Source organism: Pongo abelii, chromosome 12 (assembly GCF_028885655.2).
Source record: "Pongo abelii isolate AG06213 chromosome 12, NHGRI_mPonAbe1-v2.0_pri, whole genome shotgun sequence".
Lineage (NCBI taxonomy): Eukaryota > Metazoa > Chordata > Mammalia > Primates > Hominidae > Pongo > Pongo abelii.
Window position 1 is genome coordinate 32,705,843 of NC_071997.2, and position 19,958 is coordinate 32,725,800.

The 19,958-nt window shown below is 38.1% G+C and overlaps 1 protein-coding gene across 1 annotated transcript in view; it reads left to right on the plus strand.

Moving 5' to 3' along the window:
- The window catches only part of SLC9A2 (solute carrier family 9 member A2), a 102,013-nt gene that overhangs the window by 72,194 nt on the left and 9,861 nt on the right, over positions 1–19,958 (plus strand). Inside the window, exons 6-8 of the mRNA XM_024242575.2 lie at positions 11,088–11,177; positions 11,715–11,785; positions 19,161–19,322. Of these exons, the coding sequence (XP_024098343.2) occupies positions 11,088–11,177; positions 11,715–11,785; positions 19,161–19,322 (323 nt within the window). The remainder of the gene's footprint in view (positions 1–11,087; positions 11,178–11,714; positions 11,786–19,160; positions 19,323–19,958) is intronic.

Sequence of the window (19,958 nt, forward strand, 5' to 3'; positions counted from 1 at the left end):
ATTTTGTAGACCTTGTGAAGACCCTCAAATGTGCCTTCATTTGTCAAATAAATGGTCATATTTTTATATATGTACCGTTTAATAAGGACACCATCTTTATATTTAATTAACATATGCCATTATTAGGTGGGGTTCCATAGAATTTAGAATACTTTACAACAATCCTACAATAAAACGAGCAAGATGATCAGGCTTTTTTAAGATGGAACAATGTAGGTGAAAAGTTTAGGATATGAGAGGAAGAGCAGTAAAAGACAGTTCCATGTGTTTTTGACTGTACAGCCAGGTGGATGAAGGTGACATTTAATTTGGTGGAGACTACCTGGAGAGTATTAGGTCTGAAGGATGGGACATCACGTGCTCAGTTTTGGATGTATCCATTTTGGACATATATATTTGCCTATTAGACATCTAAGTGGAGATGTTGGATAGGCAGTTATATATACATATATGAGTCTGGAATTTGAGGGAGAAGCCAGAGTGGGAGATATACATTTGGGATTCTTCAATATATGGTTTTTAACACACATAAGTCTGGAATTATTGAGGGTATAAGCATAGAAAGAATACAGAAAAGAAGGCGTCTGACAACTGAACCCTGAAACATAGCAATATTTAGAAATCACGAAAAGGTTGAGGAATCAGCCCAGGAGACTGGAAAGGGTGAACACTAAAGGAGGGGAAACATCAGAAGGGGTTACATAGGAAGGAGGGGAGAGGCCTCTAGCAACTGTGACAAATACAGCTGCAAGGTCAGAAAAAGTGTGAGTGGAGAGTGCAGCCTTGGATGTAGTGACGCTGTGATGAGTGGCCTCTGCACAAGAGCGCTTTGGGTCAGTCAGGAGAACAAAACCCCGATTGGCTGGATTTGAGAGGGGAGGGTAACAGAGAAATGAGGGGCAGGAGATATGGGCAACTCTCTTAGGTTTCTTAGAGAAAGGAGGTGGTGGCCAGAGGTGGATATCTGTCATAGGATGGCTTTTGTTTCTGATTTTCAAAGATGGGAGCACGTTTGGAGACTGATGGTACAGGAGAGAGGGAAACCCTGATCAGCAAAGAAAAAGCTGGAGTATAGGGGAGAGACGGACAGACATAGAAGGGGAAATCAATGTGCAGCATGGAAAGTGCTAAAAGACAGACACACAGATGGGGACTGTGAACAGCTACTGCGACTCCTTAATGCTTCTCACTCCACCTATCCCATTCTAAGATAAACACTGTTTGCACAAATGCATTTATGATCTGCGTGACCAAGTGTGTGATGTGAGAAAGACCTTCCATAAGACAGCATAGCAGTGATAGTGATATTTTTTAATACATGAAAATCGTTTCTGTAAGTTTTTCTGGAAATTACCTGCTAAATCAGCAAGGAAATATAAGGCAATTTCTCTCTCCCACATCCTTTTTATTTTGCAAATATTAATTCCAAAAAACAACACAAAACAAGAACTCATTTTCTTCAAAAAAAAAAAAAAAGACAAAAAGAATGCTCATGACACTCACATCGCAGTTGTATTATTTTTGTTTGTTTGTTTTCCCCTCTGATATAAACGGGAGCTGGGGGATGCTGGGTGGGAGGAAAGGAGAGATGGAACAAGATGCAAAACAAATCATTCCCCTGTTCCTCTCCCTGCTCCTGCTGTTACATGATTCTCCCAGGCAGGCCTGACCCTCAGAGGTGGTGTTTAGTATGTATGCCAAAGTGAATGAACGGGTGAAAATTTAACTCGTATTTGCAAATATTTCTATTGGTAGTTTGATGAAAAACTAAAGGTTTTATTTTTTTTTTATTCTGTGTGGATGGTAGCAAGCTATTTGATTTTTCTAAGCCTTATCGGGTTACTCCCTGGGTGATCTAAATTAGAAATTTTTCTAATGTGGTTAAAATAAGGTGCTTTCTCGGTCTTTGTTGATTCTTTCTCCCTCCCAACCAGACACCCAAGCTCCTAGAATATAACATCCAACGTTGGGGGCTTAATATGGCATACACAGATGTCATATACTCTGCCTGCAAAATAGATGGATTGAAGAAGGAAGGAAAGTAAGAAGGGAGGGAGAAGAAGTAAGGCAGCCTTCATCAAATAATTCTTATTGAGCATGATATGACTATTGCAGGCAATTCAAAGAGAAAAAGGGCGACTATTAAAAGGGACTGTATATACAAACACATATTGTTATAAGCTTTATGATTGTAAACATAAATATATTATGCTTTCAAAAACTTGAGTTGATGGGGTGGTAGGCCACACTTGCTTCCTGGAGTTGAGGAGTTGTGATTTACTTATGGTAGTGCATTCACTTCTAGATCATCTGTAGGGTGGAAGGAATCAACATATGGACTGGGGTAAGCCCTGTGTCCTATCTTTACTTTATGTCCTGTATTTACAAAGACTCATGACTCACTTATTACTTACTAAATGAACACTGATAGGAAAAGAGCATGTGAAACAGCAGCTTGTGTCTTTAGAACACATTACAGAGTTTTAAAATTTACATTGATTTTGTCAACTTTTTCTTGAGCTATTATTAAACTACCGGCTTCATGGAATCTGGAACTTAGTGAAATCTCCCATCTCTGTGAACCACATGTTTACACCCGTTTTCATTTACATAAGTTAGAAATTACAGAACATGTGTTGATTGGAAAACTGCTATTACCTTTTATGTCATCTCAAAGTAGCAGACTGAAATACAAATAGAACACAAGATGTGTTTCATACCAAATTTGGTCAAAATCAGTTCACACTTCAGAAAGTTAAAATGAAAGTTAAGCTGAAAAATGCCCAGAGCTAGACTGATGGGAAAAAACCAATCACCTCCTTTAAGAAAATGGATGTGTGTGTGTGTCTCAGTCAGTTTGCATTATCAAAAGCATTCTTAAAGTCTGAAAGACATGAGGAGAGATGAGATGAAAGTCAAATGCATGGCAGGGAATATCCCCCTATATAGCTACCCTCTGTCCCCGAAATCCTAACTACCCTTCCTACCCATGTATCCTTCCTGCAGGCCTGGAAGTGGTGGCCATCTGCCCACCAAGCAAGAAACTTGGGAATCTTGACTCTCACGTGCTCCTTACCTGCCCTATTTTGTGCCAGTATTGCATTACTTTTAAGTATATTCACTGACAGTTCATTTTCATGTCTGTAAGTTCCCTTTCAGTCTCCTTTTTCTTTTTTTTCTTTTTTTATTTTATTTTATTATTATTATACTTTAAGTTTTAGGGTGCATGTGCACAATGTGCAGGTTAGTTACATATGTATACATGTGCCATGCTGGTGCGCTGCACCCACTAACTCGTCATTTAGCATTAGGTATATCTCCTAATGCTATCCCTCCCCACTCCCCCCAACCCACAACAGTCCCCAGAGTGTGATGTTCCCCTTCCTGTGTCCATGTGTTCTCATTGTTCAATTCCCACCTATGAGTGAGAACATGCAGTGTTTGGTTTTTTGTCCTTGTGATAGTTTACTGAGAATGATGATTTCCAATTTCATCCATGTCCCTACAAAGGACATGAACACATCATTTTTTATGGCTGCATAGTATTCCACGGTGTATATGTGCCACATTTTCTTAATCCAGTCTATCACTGTTGGACATTTGGGTTGGTTCCAAGTCTTTGCTATTGTGAATAGTGCCGCAATAAACATATGTGTGCATGTGTCTTTATAGCAGCATGATTTATAGTCCTTTGGGTATATACCCACTAATGGGATGGCTGGGTCAAATGGTATTTCTAGTTCTAGATCCCTGAGGAATCGCCACAGTGGCTTCCACAATGGTTGAACTAGTTTACAGTCCCACCAACAGTGTAAAAGTGTTCCTATTTCTCCACATCCTCTCCAGCACCTGTTGTTTCCTGACTTTTTAATGATCGCCGTTCTAACTGGTGTGAGATGGTATCTCATTGTGGTTTTGATTTGCATTTCTCTGATGGCCAGTGATGATGAGCATTTTTTCATGTGTCTTTTGGCTGCATAAATGTCTTATTTTGAGAAGTGTCTGTTCATGTCCTTTGCCCACTTTTTGATGGGGTTGTTTGTTTTTTTCTTGTAAATTTGTTTGAGTTCATTGTAGATTCTGGATATTAGCCCTTTGTCAGATGAGTAGGTTGCAAAAATTTTCTCCCATTTTGTAGGTTGCCTGTTCACTCTGATGGTAGTTTCTTTTGCTGTGCAGAAGCTCTTTAGTTTAATGAGATCCCATTTGTCAATTTTGGCTTTTGTTGCCATTGCTTTTGATGTTTTAGACATGAAGTCCTTGCCCATGCCTATGTCCTGAATGGTAATGCCTATGTTTTCTTCTAGAGTTTTTACGGTTTTAGGTCTAACATATCTTTAATCCATCTTGAATTAATTTTTGTATAAGGTGTAAGGAAGGGATCCAGTTTCAGCTTTCTACATATGGCTAGCCAGTTTTCCCAGCACCATTTATTAAATAGGGAATCCTTTCCCCATTGCTTGTTTTTCTCAGGTTTGTCAAAGATCAGATAGTTGTATATATGCGGCGTTATTTCTGAGGGCTCTGTTCTGTTCCATTGATCTATATCTCTGTTTTGGTACCAGTACCATGCTGTTTTGGTTACTGTAGCTTTGTAGTATAGTTTGAAGTCAGGTAGTGTCATGCCTCCAGCTTTGTTCTTTTGGCTTAGGATTGACTTGGCGACACGGGCTCTTTTTTGGTTCCATATGAATTTTAAAGTAGTTTTGTCCAATTCTGTGAAGAAAGTCATTTGTAGCTTGATGGGGATGGCATTGAATTTATAAATTACTTTGGGCAATATGGCCATTTTCACAATATTGATTCTTCCTACCCATGAGCATGGAATGTTCTTCCATTTGTTTGTATCCTCTTTTATTTCATTGAGCAGTGGGTTGTAGTTCTCCTTGAAGAGGTCCTTCACATCCCTTGTAAGTTGGATTCCTAGGTATTTTATTCTCTTTGAAGCAATTGTGAATGGGAGTTCACTCATGATTTGGCTATTTGTCTGTTATTGGTGTATAAGAATGCTTGTGATTTTTGTACATTGATTTTGTATCCTGAGACTTTGCTGAAGTTGCTTATCAGCTTAAGGAGATTTTGGGCTGAGACAATGGGGTTTTCTAGATATACAATCATGTCGTCTGCAAACAAGGACAATTTGACTTCCTCTTTTCCTAATTGAATACCCTTTATTTCCTTCTCCTGACTAATTGCCCTGGCCAGCACTTCCTACACTATGTTGAATAGGAGTGGTGAGACAGGGCATCCCTGTCTTGTTCCAGTTTTCAAAGGGAATGCTTCCAGTTTTTGCCCATTCAGTATGATATTGGCTGTGGGTTTGTCATAGATAGCTCTTATTATTTTGAGATACATCCCATCAATACCTCATTTATTGAGAGTTTTTAGCATGAAGGGTTGTTGAATTTTGTCAAAGGCCTTTTCTTCATCTTTTGAGGTAATCATGTGGTTTTTGTCTTTGGTTCTGTTTATATGCTGGATTACATTTATTGATTTGTGTATATTGAACCAGCCTTGCATCCCAGGGATGAAGCCCACTTGATCATGGTGGATAAGCTTTTTGATGTGCTGCTGGATGCGGTTTGCCAGTATTTTACTGAGGATTTTTACCTCAGTGTTCATCAAGGATATTGGTCTAAAATTCTCTTTTTTGGTTGTGTCTCTGCCAGGCTTTGGTATCAGGATGATACTGGCCTCATAAAATGAGTTAGGGAGGATTCCCTGTTTTTCTATTGATTGGAATAGTTTCAGAAGGAATGGTACCAGTTCCTCCTTGTACCTCTGGTAGAATTCGGCTGTGAATCCATCTGGTCCTGGACTCTTTTTGGTTGGTAAGCTATTGATTATTGCCACAATTTCAGAGCCTGTTATTGGTCTATTCAGAGATTCAACTTCTTCCTGGTTTAGTCTTGGGAGAGTGTATGTGTCGAGGAATTTATCCATTTCTTCTAGATGTTCTAGTTTATTTGCGTAGAGGTGTTTGTAGTATTCTCTGATGGTAGTTTGTATTTCTGTGGGATCAGTGGTGATATCCCCTTTATCATTTTTTATTGCATCTATTTGATTCTTCTCTCTTTTATTCTTTATTAGTCTTGCTAGCGGTCTATCAATTTTGTTGATCCTTTCAAAAAACCAGCTCCTGGATTCATTAATTTTTTGAAGGGTTTTTTGTGTCTCTATTTCCTTTAGTTCTGCTCTGATTTTAGTTATTTCTTGCCTTCTGCTAGCTTTTGAATGTGTTTGCTCTTGCTTTTCTAGTTCTTTTAATTGTGATGTTAGGGTGTCAATTTTGGATCTTTCCTGCTTTCTCTTGTGGGCATTTAGTGCTATAAATTTCCCTCTACACACGGCTTTGAATGTGTCCCAGAGATTCTGGTACATTGTGTCTTTGTTATCGTTGGTTTCAAAGAACATCTTTATTTCTGCCTTCATTTCGTTATGTACCCAGTAGTCATTCAGGAGCAGGTTGTTCAGTTTCCATGTAGTTGAGCGGTTTTGAGCGAGTTTCTTAATCCTGAGTTCTAGTTTGATTGCACTGTGGTCTGAGAGACAGTTTGTTATAATTTGTTCTTTTACATTTGCTGAGGAGGGCTTTACTTCCAACTATGTGGTCAATTTTGGAATAGGTGTGGTGTGGTGCTGAAAAGAATGTATATTCTGTTGATTTGGGGTGGAGAGTTCTGTAGATGTCTATTAGGTCCGCTTGGTGCAGAGCTGAGTTCAATTCCTGGGTATCCTTGTTAACTTTCTGTCTCGTTGATCTGTCTAATGTTGTCAGTGGGGTGTTAAAGTCTCCCATTATTATTGTGTGGGAGTCTAAGTCTCTTTGTACGTCACTCAGGACTTGCTTTATGAAACTGGGTGCTCCTGTATTGGGTGCATATATATTTAGAATAGTTACCTCTTCTTGTTGAATTGATCCCTTTACCATTATGTAATGGCCTTCTTTGTCCCTTTTGATCTTTGTTGGTTTAAAGTCTGTTTTATCAGAGACTAGGATTGCAACCACTGCCTTTTTTTGTTTTCCATTTGCTTGGTAGATCTTCCTCCATCCCTTTATTTTGAGCCTATGTGTGTCTCTGCACATGAGATGGGTTTCCTGAATACAGCACACTGATGGGTCTTGACTCTTTATCCAATTTGCCAGTCTGTGTCTTTTAATTGGAGCATTTAGCCCATTTACATTTAAGGTTAATATTGTTATGTGTGAATTTGATCCTGTCATTATGATGTTAGCTGGTTATTTTGCTCATTAGTTGATGCAGTTTCTTCCTAGCCTTGATGGTCTTTACAATTTGGCATGATTTTGCAGTGGCTGGTACCGGTTGTTCCTTTCCATGTTTAGTGCTTCCTTCAGGAGCTCTTTTAGGGCAGGCCTGTTGGTGACAAAATCTCTCAGCATTTGCTTGTCTGTAAAGTATTTTATTCCTCCTTCACTTATGAAGCTTAGTTTGGCTGGATATGAAATTCTGGGTTGAAAATTCTTTGCTTTAAGAATGTTGAATATTGGCCCCCACTCTCTTCTGGCTTGTAGAGTTTCTGCCGAGAGATCCGCTGTTAGTGTGATGGGCTTCCCTTTGTGGGTAACCCAACCTTTCTCTCTGGCTGCCCTTAACATTTTTTCCTTCATTTCAACTTTGGTGAATCTGACAATTATGTGTCTTGGAGTTGCTCTTCTCGAGGAGTATCTTTGTGGTGTTCTCTGTATTTCCTGAATCTGAATGTTGGCCTGCCTTGCTAGATTGGGGAAGTTCTCCTGGATAATATCCTGCAGAGTGTTTTCCAACTTGGTTCCATTCTCCCCATCACTTTCAGGTACACCAATCAGATGTAGATTTGGTCTTTTCACATAGTCCCATATTTCTTGGAGGCTTTGTTTGTTTCTTTTTATTCTTTTTTCTCTAAACTTCCCTTCTCACTTCATTTCATTCATTTCATCTTCCGTCACTGATACCCTTTCTTCCAGTTGATCGCATCGGCTCCTGAGGCTTCTGCATTCTTCACGTAGTTCTCAAGCCTTGGCTTTCAGTTCCATCAGCTCCTTTAAGCACTTCTCTGTATTGGTTATTCTAGGTATACATTCGTCTAAATTTTTTTCAAAGTTTTTAACTTCTTTGCCTTTGGTTTGAATTTCCTCCCATAGCTTGGAGTAGTTTGATCGTCTGAAGCCTTCTTCTCTCAACTCATCAAAGTCGTTCTCCGTCCAGCTTTGTTCCATTGCTGGTGAGGAACTGTGTTCCTTTGGAGGAGGAGAGGCACTCTGCTTTTTAGAGTTTCCAGTTTTTCTGCTGTTTTTTCCCCATCTTTGTGATTTTATCTAGTTTTGGTCTTTGATGATGGTGATGTACAGATGGGTTTTTGGTGTGGATGTCCTTTCTGTTTGTTAGTTTTCCTTCTAACAGACAGGACCCTCAGCTGCAGGTGTGTTGGAGTTTGCTAGAGGTCCACTCCAGACCCTGTTTGCCTGGGTATCAGCAGCGGTGGCTGTAGAACAGCGGATTTGCATGAACCGCGAATGCTGCTGTCTGATTGATCCTCTGGAAATTTTGTCTCAGAGGAGTACCTGGCTGTGTGAGGTGTCAGTCTGCCCCTACTGGGGGGTGCCTCCCAGTTAAGCTGCTTGTGGGTCAGGGGTCAGGGACCCACTTGAGGAGGCAGTCTGCCCGTTTTCAGATCTCCAGCTGCATGCTGGGAGAACCACTGCCATCTTCAAAACTGTCAGACAGGGACATTTAAGTCTGCAGAGGTTACTGCTGTCTTTTGTTTGTCTGTGCCCTGCCCCCAGAGGTGGAGCCTACAGAGGCAGGCAGGCCTCCTTGAGCTGTGGTGGGCTCCACCCAGTTTGAGCTTCCCAGCTGCTTTGTTTACCTAAGCAAGCCTGGGCAATGGCGGGCGCCCCTCCCCCAGCCTCACTGCCACCTTGCAGTTTGATCTCAGACTGCTGTGCTAGCAATCAGTGAGACTCCATGGGTGTAGGACCCTCCAAGCCAGGTGCGGGATATAATCTCCTGGTGCGCCGTTTTTTAAGCCCGTCGGAAAAGTGCAGTATTAGGGTGGGAGTGACCTGATTTTCCAGGTGCTGACTGTCACCCCTTTCTTTGACTAGGAAAGGGAACTCCCTGACCCCTTGCGCTTCCCGAGTGAAGCAATGCCTTGCCCTGCTTCGGCTCGCGCACGGTGTGCTGCACCCACTGTCCTGTGCCCACTGTCTGGCACTCCCTAGTGAGATGAACCCAGTACCTCAGATGGAAATGCAGAAATCACCTGTCTTCTGCGTCGCTCACGCTGGGAGCTGTAGACCGGAACTGTTCCTATTTGGCCATCTTGGCTCACTTCCCAGTCTCCTTTTTCTAAAATCTTCTGGTTACATTTACTTTTCCAGGTTGATTTAAAATCAGCCTCTCAAGTTATGTTAAAAGTCTTCAGGAATATGTCACTGGAATTGTATTGTCGATACATGTTAGTTGAGAGAAAACTGTCATTACAATGTTGTTATCCTGTCTAGGAATTGTGTTTTTCCTGATATCTCAAAATGTCCTTAATCTTCTTCAGTTAAATTGTATAGTTCTCCTTGTAAAGGTTTTATGCATTTATGATAGGGTTTTATACATATATAGAGATAATGGATAGTGTATCTATGCATATTTAGTATCTATATAGAATACTAGTGTATTATATAACATATTATTAGATACTAGCATATACTTATTAGATACTAGTATATACTAGTATTTTATATATATATATATACACACTCTCTTTTTATATGTTTTTTTCATTGCTATTGTGTAGGTGTTTATTCTGTTTCATTTAAAAATTAACATCTGGGATGGATTGGGCATTTTGAATTTGTGTTAGTCACTGTACCAAATTTTCTTGTTATTTTTAAATGAAAAGATATTATTTCAGGTTTTTTAGGACAAAAACTCAATCATCCAGGAGCAACAAAAACTTTGTCACTTCATTTTCAGTACTTATACATCTAGCTCTTCGTCTGTCTATTCTTCTCAGTTGACTGGGACATGCAGAACTGTGCTGAAGAGAGACAGAGCGCTGAACAGAGACAGACAGAGCATCCTTGTGTTATTTCTGGCTCTAATAGAAATGCTTATAATGTTTCATTTTTAAGTGATATGTTCACTATTGATTTCTGGCATATGTCTTTGTCACATTAAGGAATTTTTCTCCTCCTAGTTTACTGAAGAGCTGATAGTTCTCCACATTTCCCGAGTTCACTCATGAACGTGCCCAGACTGGCCGCAAGCTCCCTCTCACTGTGGTGCTTTGCTGTGCTGTGGTCTCCACTGGGATACGCTTCCAGCATCTCCACCACTGCCTGCCAGTGTCTCCTCTGCTCCAAGCTTTCCTTGACCTGCTTCCTGTGCTAGCCCTGTCATCCCTTTTCTGCTTACTTTGTAACTGTTTTCGGAAGTATCTGACTTTGTATAAGACTACAAAGTCCTAGAATCCAGGTCCTTAACTATTCATCATTGGGTTCCAAATGCCCAAGACCCTGATACGTGTGCAGTAGAAACTCAGTGAAAATTTTTTTAATAAATGAACAAATGAAGGAGTCATTGATGTTTTCTGTGGATAATACAACAAGTAGGTGATTCCTTTGAACTGGATAATACTTTATTATTATTACTATTATTATTATTTTGATAGAGAGGGAGTTTCACTATGTTGCCCAGGCTGATCTTGAACTCCTGGCCCCAAGTGATCTGTCCACCCTGGCCTCCTAAATTGTTGGTATTACAGACATGAGCCACTGCACCTGGCCTACTTTATTATTTTGTGTAATTACTTTCTCTGCTTCTTCCATTTTGTCCTTGTTTTTGTTAGGACATGGTCCTTTTAAAATATGCCAGCTATTTGAAAAGAAGGAAAAATTAACAAAAAGTTACATTTACTGTGTTAAATCTTGGTAGCCAAATATCTTTTGTCACTGCTTATCAAAGCTTAGGAGAAGTTACCCCTGAATATTAAAATGTAGTTTATAAAAAATTATATAAAAATTTTTATAGTAAACAATTTATAAATTGTATAAATATATATGAAATGCTTAAATTGTGTTTCCTGTTCAGGGAATAACTATTCGACCACTGGTGGAGTTTCTTGATGTCAAGAGGTCCAATAAGAAACAACAAGCTGTCAGTGAAGAAATCTATTGTCGGGTAGGTGTTAAGAGAGTGTAATAATTTTAATGATAAAGGAAAAATATTTGAATCAGTCATACAGCTTGGTACCACGTTGTCCATTTCCTGAAGAAGAAGGGAATGGCAGGGTGAGGGGGAGGAGGGCCTGAAGAAGGTATTTGCTGGGGGAGTATAGAATAGATATGGCCCCATGGTAACTTCTCCAGGTTAGCTTGCTAAACTGCATGAGTAGAGAGACAAGAAGTCCCCTCTTTTTACTTCCTTCAGCCTGGAAATCTTCCTACTGGGAAATTATTACCATATTTCATACTTTTCAAAATTATTAACAAACTGTTACAGGTGAGCAAAATAATCGAAGACTTACCTAATATTGACGTGACAAACATTTCATCCATTTGTTTGAAAATAAACTGTTTTATGCTTTTGGTCATAAATAATAAACAAATAAGAAGCAAAAGCCATGAAGGTCTTTGGAGTTTAGAAATGATATAAGTAGATTGAAAATTATTGATTTCAGGTAAAGACTAATCAATTTGCCTGCTTTTTCTGTTTTAGTTGTTTGATCATGTGAAGACTGGAATTGAAGATGTTTGTGGACATTGGGGTCACAACTTTTGGAGAGACAAGTAAGAAGGTCTTATGCCATTGGGTTATGAAGTGGCCCAGGGTCACTCTGAAAGCAGGACTTACTGATTTGTATTATTTTTTAATTGGAAATCTTTCCTGTGTTGTACCATAGTATGTCCTCTAAGATAAAGTTCAGCTATAACAGAGATGTGGAATAATAATAGCTTAAACAAGGTAAAAGCTTATTTCCCTCTTCTGTAAACAGCCAGAGATAGGCAATTTAGGTTTAATAGATGAGGTTTATTCTAAGACTCCCCAGGGTCCAAGGACCCTCTGTCTAGTCGATCCACTAAGAGTAGCCTTCATTTCCAAGGTTGCTTCTTGAACCACAATGGCTGCATCAATATTAGCCATTAGAGGCAGCAAGAAGGATGAAAGATGATGAGGAGGCAAAGCATATGTGCTATTAATAGCTGCCTTCTAACTGAAACCATCAGAAGCTTCCATAAGATTGTTCTGATCATTGTCTTGGACTCAGTCATGTGGCCATTTCTCTCTGCAAAGCGGGCCGAGGAATGTGATCTCTTTGGCTGAAAACTAGGGCTTCCATTACTATCCATTTTGCCACACGTGGTGGGAGACTTTGTCAAATGCAGAGATTCAGACCATCTAAGGAGGTAAACAGATGAGCAGAAATAACTTATATATATATAAATAATTATTATAATATACTATAATATATATTATAATTATATTGTATTATATATATTATATAATACATTATATATCATATAATGTATAATATATTATATTATATATTATATATCATATAATGTATAATACATTATATATCATATAATATATAATACATTATATTATATATTATATATCGTATAATATATAATACATTATATTATATATATCGTATAATACATAATACATTATATTATATATATCGTATAATACATAATACATTATATTATATATATCGTATCATATATAATACATTATATTATATATATATCGTATCATATATAATACATTATATTATATATGATATATCGTATCATATATAATACATTATATTATATGATATATTATATCATACATAATACATTATAGAATATATTATATCATACATAATACATTATAGAATATATTATATCATACATAATATATTATAGAATATATTATATCATACATAATATATTATAGAATATATTATACATAATATATTCTAGAATATATTATATCATACATAATATATTCTAGAATATATTATATCATACATAATATATTCTAGAATATATTATATCATACATAATATATTCTAGAATATATTATATCATATATAATATATTCTAGAATATATTATATATAATATATTATAGAATATACTATATCATATATAATATATTATATAATATATTCTAGAATATATTATATCATATATAATATATTCTAGAATATATTATATCATATATAATATATTCTAGAATATATTATATATTATATATAACAATATATTATAATAATATATATATAAAAGGCTAAAATTATCTGAAAAATTACATACATTTATATAAATGCACATACATACAGGCACACACACACACACACACACACACACATACACAGAGTTTACCATTCTGTAAAAGGCTCTGTGTTGGATAAATACAATTCAATACTGGTCTTCAAGGATCTTAAAGTTGAAGTGGAAAAGGTAGACTAGACAGGCAGAATTAGATGCATGCTTTAATATAAACTGAGAAACAGCATTATGGGTCAAGAAGTTTGGTTCAATTCTGACAACAGAGCTAGGAGCAATGGGGTACAGGAGCCAGTCCCCACTTGCTCTCTTCCTGACTGCACGTTTCGCACCGTCCATAGTGGTTGCTTGAATCAGGGCTCATATCATGGAACTGACAAATGCTACAAATCAAGGCCCTTTTTTTTCATAGAGCAGTTTGTTAAACATTTATTACACATCACTGGCTAGGTGAGACTTTTGAAAGCAGCATTTAAGCTAATCCCTGAAGACAGAAGAATACGTTTTAAACTATATTTGGTAGATCCCTCTTGTTTTATTTTTCCTAAGTTGCTAACAGAATTTTTTTCCCTCCACTGCTAATTTACATGAAATTGACCAACCTACCAATGTCTGCAACTTAACACAAGGGAATTTTTTAGTGTTTCCTGTTTGCTCATATATGCTGGCATAATATTGGGCTACATAAGAAATACAAGCCATAGACTCAGGCCTCTGAAATTCTGTAATATTATAGACACAACAAAACAGTCACACAGCAAGCAGACTCCTGTGTGTGTATATATGTGTGTGTGAGAGAGAGACCATTAGGTAATATAATGAGTGACAAAGACTTTCAGTGCTAGAACAACCTTTACAAGCTTTACAGCACTGTTTACTAATGTAGACAGAGCCCTGGGACTCAGCCTTACTATATAATAAAAGGAAAAAGATTTTGTTTGTATGGAGAGTGTGCCCAACTAGCTACATGGGAACACAAGGTAATAAAATTAAGCAAATTATATTCTCCATTGTAAAACTATTTTTTAAATGGCCATGTCTCATGGGAAGTATTCCCTTTTCTGGAGGCAAGTGGTAGACCAGAGATCCTATACATCTGCCCTATGACTCTGGGACCTTCCTAGCATGGAGAAGTCCCCGTCAGTGCTAAGCCAGTAGAACAGACCTTTTTGCCTGTCTTCTCCACTGTTTTCATAGCAATGCCTATTTTCTGCCTACCTTGTTCCTTTCAACTCAACCACTTTCCTCCCTTTCCCTAGCATCCCCTCAGTACTTTTCTGAAATGACATATGAGAGGCGTAACCCAGAACAGCTGGTTCCCTTTCCAAAGTGAGTGTTAGGTTCAAGATGTCTACTGCTCCTCTGCCTCCCAAATGGGGGAATATAGATTGGCCTCACACAGTAATGAGGCCACCTGGTCCTGGGGCACTGTCAGAAGAGGTAGATGCTGTGGTCACTTGGGTTTGGTCTGGAACTCAGGAGAAGAAATGTCAGAGAAAGTTTGGCTACGTCTGTCATTATCTCTGGGGTCCATGAATCTGCCCTAGGCACACATCCAAAGGCTGCCAGACTAATTGGCTATAAGTCCTAAAGATGGGAGAGCCAACCTTGCTCCATGCCTGAAAGCTAATGTTACATGGCTAGCATTTGCCACTGCAGTGGATACACTTCTTTTAATAATTTTGTAAGCATTGATATATTTCCATGCATAATTTTTTTTCCAGGAAAATTTCAAAGTTTCAGCACCACATCCCCCCGCACCCACTTCTCTGCTCTACCTATGATATACAGTGTCATAGACATCATAGATGCTGTATATCATAGGTAGAGCAGGGAAGTGGGTGCGGGGGGATGTGGTGCTGACACAAGACATCTAAAAAATGTGTTCTGCTGAGATCACATCCTTGGTGATTGTTAATGTTACTAAAAATCAGCATCAAAAAGAAGAGATTGTTTCAGGCATGTTGGGTGTCTTTCCCTTTTCTCTGGAATCCTTATGCTGTGGATTTCCAGTTGTTCTGCCAGAGAATTCTTGAGGCATTTGATCCTTTGAGAATGAAATGAAGGGTGATACAGTAGGGACCCTTCTCACTCTTGGCACAAGCAGTCTAATGATGGTGAAATAGAATGCCTATGTGTAGCTTAGCAGAGAAATGAAAGGTGTGGAAATGAAGCAAGGAAAACACACTATCCCTACACGAAATAGAGCAGATGCCATTGTTCTTGATGCTTGTTCTTCCTTTTACTTCTCTCTAGTGAAAAGCTAAAACAACAATAATAATAAAAGAAGTTTTAAAAGATGTGTTGCTGTCAGGAGTCCTGGCCCAATGGGCCTAACATAAAACTCCAATTAAAAGTAGAAAAAAGTAGACCCAGTCTTTAGTGTAGTGGCCACCCAAAAACAAAGCACATTCAGGATGGCTCTTCTTTAATTATTCAGAGCCCTCTAGTATTTAGAACAAAGAACTATCAACAAGAATGTGGGTTAACATCGATTCCTTTAACGGAACAGGTGTGTCTATAAACCTCCTTGGGCTTGTGGTGATCACGTAGTGCACCTATTTCTTTCTCAAGAAATATTTATTGTATGCTGCTTCACTTATATATTGGCATAATAATGTTGTGTAACAAACCATCCCCAAAACTCAGCTGCCCAGAACACGTCATTATTATTAAAGTGCATGAGTCAAGAGGCTGATTGGGGTTGGGCCTGGCCAGTTGGGGCCGGGCTTGTTCATGGGCTCCAGTGGGTTGGCTGGCTGCCAGCTGATTCTGGCTGGACCTATCTGGTGTGATTGGGGTGAGGTGACTCTGCTTCATGTGACAGTCACCTTTGTCCTGGGACTAAGGAGCCACTCTGCATATCCTTCTAATAGTGATTGTTGAAGCACAAGACGTAAGCCTCCATGTGCAAGCCCAGGTTAAGCCACTGTTTCTTTCATTGTGTCTGCTAATAGCCCACTAACCAAAGCAAGGAACATTATTGAGCATGCTGGCAAGGAACAGGGCAAAGCAAGTCATCTATTCCATGGTGGAAGGCCATTGCCAAGTAATATGGCAGAGGGTGTGGATACAGGGAGGACTTGGGACCAAATGATTCATTCTACCACACATGCTTATAGTGTGCCAGGAACTGGTGACACAGAAAAAAAAAATCTCTGTCCATGTGACCTTACATTCTGTGCTAGGAGACAGAAAGTAAGACAAGTAAATTGTATGTCATGCTAGAAAGTGATAACTACTATGGAGAAAAATACATCTGGGCAGCAAGATGGGGACTGCTGGAGGAGGAAGGTTGGTGCAATTCTAACAGGAAGGATAGGAAGGGCACTTTTGAGAAAATGATAGTCAAGGAAAGACTTAAAAGAAGTGTAAAAAGTGAGCCCTGCAGGTATCTTGGGGAAAAGGATTCCTAGTAGAAGGAATAGTAAGTATAAAGACTCAGAAATGGGAGCACGCTGGTAAGTCTTTAAGATAGGAAGGACACCAGTGACGCTGCAGCTAAGGAACAGGGGCACAGTACCAAGAGGGGCAGATCCAGATTGTGTAGGAAGTCACAGGCCATTGTACTTGTACCCAAGGAAGATGCAGAACAGTTACATCGTTAGACATATTTTAACAGGAGCACTTGGGCTTCTGTAGGAATGTAGTGGTGGAAGCAGGAACTCCAATTAGGTGCTCACTACAAGAATCCGAGAGAGAATGATGTCTTGGACCTGGGTGATAGCATTATATGAGGTGGGAGATGGCTGGATTTTGTATGTATTTTGATGTGGAACCAACAGAAATTGCTGATGGCGCAAAGATTTGGAGTACTAGTCTGCTAGGGCTGCCATAACCAAAGTGCCACAGATTGAGTGGCTCAACAGAAATGAATTGTCTCATAATCCTGGGGTCTAGAAGTCAGACAGCAAGGTGTCAGCAGGGCTTATTTCTTCTGAGGGCCACGAGGGCAGGTTCTGTTCTACGCTCCTGTGCATGGCTTGTAGATGGCTGTCTTCTCCCTGCCTCTTCACATCATCTTCCCTCTCTCTGTATGTGTTGGTATCCAAATCTCTTCTTTTTATAAATACACCAGTAATTTTGGATTTGGGCCCATTTTGATGGCCTCAACTTAATCACTTCTGTAAACACTAGATCTTCAAATGTGGTCATAGTCTGAGCTACTGGGGATTAGACTTTAACATATGAATTTTTGGCGGGACACAATTCAGCCCATAACATGGAACATGAAAAAAGTAGAAGAATCCAGGATGACACCAGGATTTTTGACCTGGTGGAGTCATCGTTTGCTGAGATGGGAGGACTCTGGCAGAATATCAGTTCAGTTTGAATATGTTAAATTTGAGATGCCCCATAGATATCCAACTGCAGATGTTGAGTAAGTAGCCAAAAGCTCATATCTGGGGTTTGGCCGAGAGGTTGGAGCTGGAGATACAAATGTGGGGGTCATTGGCATAGAGATACTATTAAAAGCTAGGAGACTGGGCAAGATGGTGATGGGAGTGAGTGGCGGTAGGAAAGAGGACCAAGAACTGAGGCCCAGAGCACTCCCACATTAAGAGGTCAAAAGAAGAAAACAAAACCGAGAGAGAGGGTGAGAAAGAGGTTGGGGTACCCCAGGGTGGTGTCCTGGATGCCAAATGAAAACAATAGTTTAAACAAGTGAGGGTAGGAAAGATGATGATTCATAATTGCCCATTGCAATTATATCATGTGGTTCGCAGACTACTTTGATAAGAGTAGCTTTAATGGAGTATTGAGGCAATGTGAATGTTCAAGAGAGAATCAGAGGAGAGGAATTGGGGAAAACAAACAGTGATAACGTTTCTGAGCAATTTTGCTAAAAGCAGAAGTAGAGAAATGGTAAAGAGAGAAACATATGTGTTTTAATCTGTAATTAATGAATACTAGATTTATGTGAGTCAGGGTCATATACAGAAATGTAGCAGTATGTGTCATATATACATATGTGTGTATATGTACATACACACACATATATGTACATATATACATACATATATACATATATACACGCACACATATACATACATATATACATACACAAACACATATATACATATATACACATACACATATACATACATATATACATATATACACGTACACATATACATACATATATACATACACAAACACATATATACATATATACATATATACACATACACATATACATACATATATACATATATACACGTACACATATACATACATATATACATACACAAACACATATATACATATATACATATATACACATACACATATACATACATATATACATATATACACATACACATATACATACATATATACATACACAAACACATATATACATATATACACATACACATATACATACATATATACGTATATACACGTACACATATACATACATATATACGTATATACACGTACACATATACATACATATATACATACACAAACACATATATACATATATACATATATACACATACACATATACATACATATATACATATATACACGTACACATATACATACATATATACATACACAAACACATATATACATATATACATATATACACATACACATATACATACATATATACATATATACACATACACATATACATATATACATATATACACATACACATATACATACATATATACATACACATACACATATATACATATATACACATACACATATATACAGGTAGGCACATATTAAATATATAAAATGACCAGATTAGCTAAATGCTGCTACTAAGTATTTTCCTGGGAATGGTGGAAATGACTTTATTGGTAAAAACAACAACTATTTTCTTAGTCAATCCACTACTAATCTATTGAATGTTTCTTTATTTACAGGTTTAAGAAGTTTGATGATAAATATCTGCGAAAGCTTTTGATTCGGGAAAACCAACCAAAGTCAAGCATTGTATCTTTATATAAAAAGCTTGAAATAAAACATGCCATTGAGATGGCAGAGACTGGGATGATAAGTACTGTCCCTACATTTGCATCTCTAAAGTAAGTATCATCTTGCAAATAAAAGTTAGTATTGTTAAATATGCATTGATAGTATTTTGAAACTAGTAATAATAATTTAAAAAAAATTATTATTAATCGATCTGCCCCCCTCGGCCTCCCAAAGTGCTGGGATTACAGGCATGAGCCACCGTGCCCAGCTGCAAATACTGAATCATTTTTCTATGGGGACATACAAGGTTAGGTTCCTTTGAGCCTGTGGTCACAAAATTTTCATCAGCCAATCAATATGTAACCTATTTTATGCATGTTTATGTTTACAGACACCTTATTTAATATATATCACTAATTCATTAACATTGAATTCATGGTCAAGAACACTAGAAATTCATGTATGATCAAGCTTACTTAACACATTTTCTCCATAAGGCACATCACAGGCTTCTTGTGCTTGGGAACTCTAGACAGCACTTCAGCAATGCCTGGGGGCCATTTAAAGCAGCAGAATCACCAATAAATAACATAAAAATATAAAAAAATCATGTCACTAAACAGACTGTGAGAAGGACATTATTTATAGTATGAGAGTGGAAACAAGAAAGCAGATGTCTCCTGGTTCAGCATCTTCAGGGAAACTGTGTCAAGTGACTCAAATTTTTTGTCACTCTCCATATGTCT